We start from the raw sequence: 1,677 nt of genomic DNA, 5'->3' as shown, positions 1-1,677 counted from the left end.
GGCTGATTTTTGTGTGCTGTTGAAGCTTTTTGTGTAGATAAAGTCCACACCTTTTTCCATTGCAAGTGGGGTCTCCATGTGGTTTGCCTGCTCTATACTTCCGTTCTCTCCGTTCCCTGCTCGAAACCTGCAAGCAGTATAGTCCACGATGTTTTGTACGGCTGCTGAGGTAAAGTCGACCTTCCGCGTTTTACTTTTTCCCGCGCTAGGGGGACAACCTGTGTACCTGTGCACCGCGTGTGGCACCTGCAGCCACATCGCTGTTTTCTCTGCTTCTTTGGTTTGCAACACGTTGTTTGTTTATACCTGGACTCCGTGTGTCTTTCAGGGTTACCAGGAAAATGGTGAATTTTCTGCGAATGTTTCACGCCTTGTTTCACCGGCAGCTGGGCGAAACGGTCTACACTTTTCTCGTTGTAGGTCCCCCTCTGTCATCGCTGCCCCTACGTGTCGCACTCCTGCGTTTCCGTTCTCCTTTTTCCTCGGGCGTCCGCTTTCTGCGCGCCGCTCCCAGATGTGCACCTATAGTTCCTGACCGCCACAGTCGTGATAGGACAGGATAACGTTAGGTCGCTTTGGTCTCCGAGCACTAGACTGTCTTGGACTGCTCTGTGGTTTGCGTCTGTCTTACCGGTTACTGCGTCCGTCCCTCTCCTCGCTCTGCTGTAATGTTTCTCCCCTGTCTGTCACGGCCACCTCCACATTTTCTGCTCCAGCAGACCTGGCCTTGCCTGTTACTTGTGTTGCTGCATATGCAGCACCTAGAAGCTTACTTTGTTGGAAGCACATCATCGGCGGCTATGTGTGAAGTATCATTTCGTGTGAGCTCTGTCCTTTGCCATTTCCCGGCCTTGGAGCCAATCGTGCTGGCTTCGTGNNGGGGAAGGGAGTGAGGGACCGTTGCTCGCTATGTACACTCTTTCTGGTTACGCAACAAGCCGCAATAGCACAAGAACGAGGTTCAGCGGTCGTATCTGTCGAGCCGTTTCTCCACATAACTGTTCGGTGTCGTTTGTGCTTCGGACTGCCAGTAGGTGTGATCGAGTCGAAGTAGTTATGGAAGATCACCTTCTAGCGCACCGTGTTTCACACAAGGAGCTTTCTTGTGTTAATTTGACTAACTACTGCACGTGAACTCTTTCTCGAACGCGACAGGCCAAGCGAGTCCGAGTGGACTCTTTTCGGTAGTTGTAGAGGGGGTTGTGCCTACGCAGGAGTGCGCTAACATTCTCCGAAGAAAACAAGCTAAGCCGTGGTGCTCACCACTGCGTCTCGTGTTAGCTGTTTTGACGCAGAACAACCGTGTCTTCCAGACCTTCGCGGTCTATTCTTCTGGCAAGGCGGCGGAACTACGAGATCAAATTGCTAACACTATCGTGAACGCAGTCCGCGTAAGAGTTCGCTCGGCTACCTGTATATCGGTCAGTTTTGGTTGTCTTCAGGACTGGCGGGATAAGCAAACAGGCTCGCGTTCAGATGGGACAAGAGGCGACACTTCTGCTTACGAAGCTGGCCGTCTTCTTCCGCAGCGGTTCTGTATTCTTAGTGATTGTCTGGACATACCTAGCAAACACAACCAGGGAACTGTTTCGAATAGTTCGTTCTGCGTTTCAGCTAAAAATCGCACTCCGCTTGAAGGCATCATCTGGTATGTGAAAAAAGGACAGGAACCGTTTA

General features: G+C 51.4%; 1 protein-coding gene across 1 annotated transcript in view; it reads left to right on the top strand.

Annotated features, from left to right (window-relative positions):
• Positions 1 to 1,651, top strand: part of CSUI_005601 (uncharacterized protein) — a gene marked incomplete at its 3' end in the record, with an annotated part of 2,292 nt that extends 641 nt beyond the window's left edge. Inside the window, exons 2-3 of the mRNA XM_068065772.1 lie at positions 329 to 416; positions 1,296 to 1,651. Coding sequence (XP_067922251.1) covers positions 329 to 416; positions 1,296 to 1,649 — 442 coding nt within the window. The remainder of the gene's footprint in view (positions 1 to 328; positions 417 to 1,295) is intronic.
• Between the last annotated feature and the right edge of the window lie 26 nt (positions 1,652 to 1,677).

Source organism: Cystoisospora suis (assembly GCF_002600585.1).
Source record: "Cystoisospora suis strain Wien I chromosome Unknown contig_2716, whole genome shotgun sequence".
NCBI classification, from domain to species: Eukaryota; Apicomplexa; class Conoidasida; order Eucoccidiorida; family Sarcocystidae; genus Cystoisospora; species Cystoisospora suis.
This window is presented reverse-complemented; position numbering and strand designations above follow the sequence as displayed.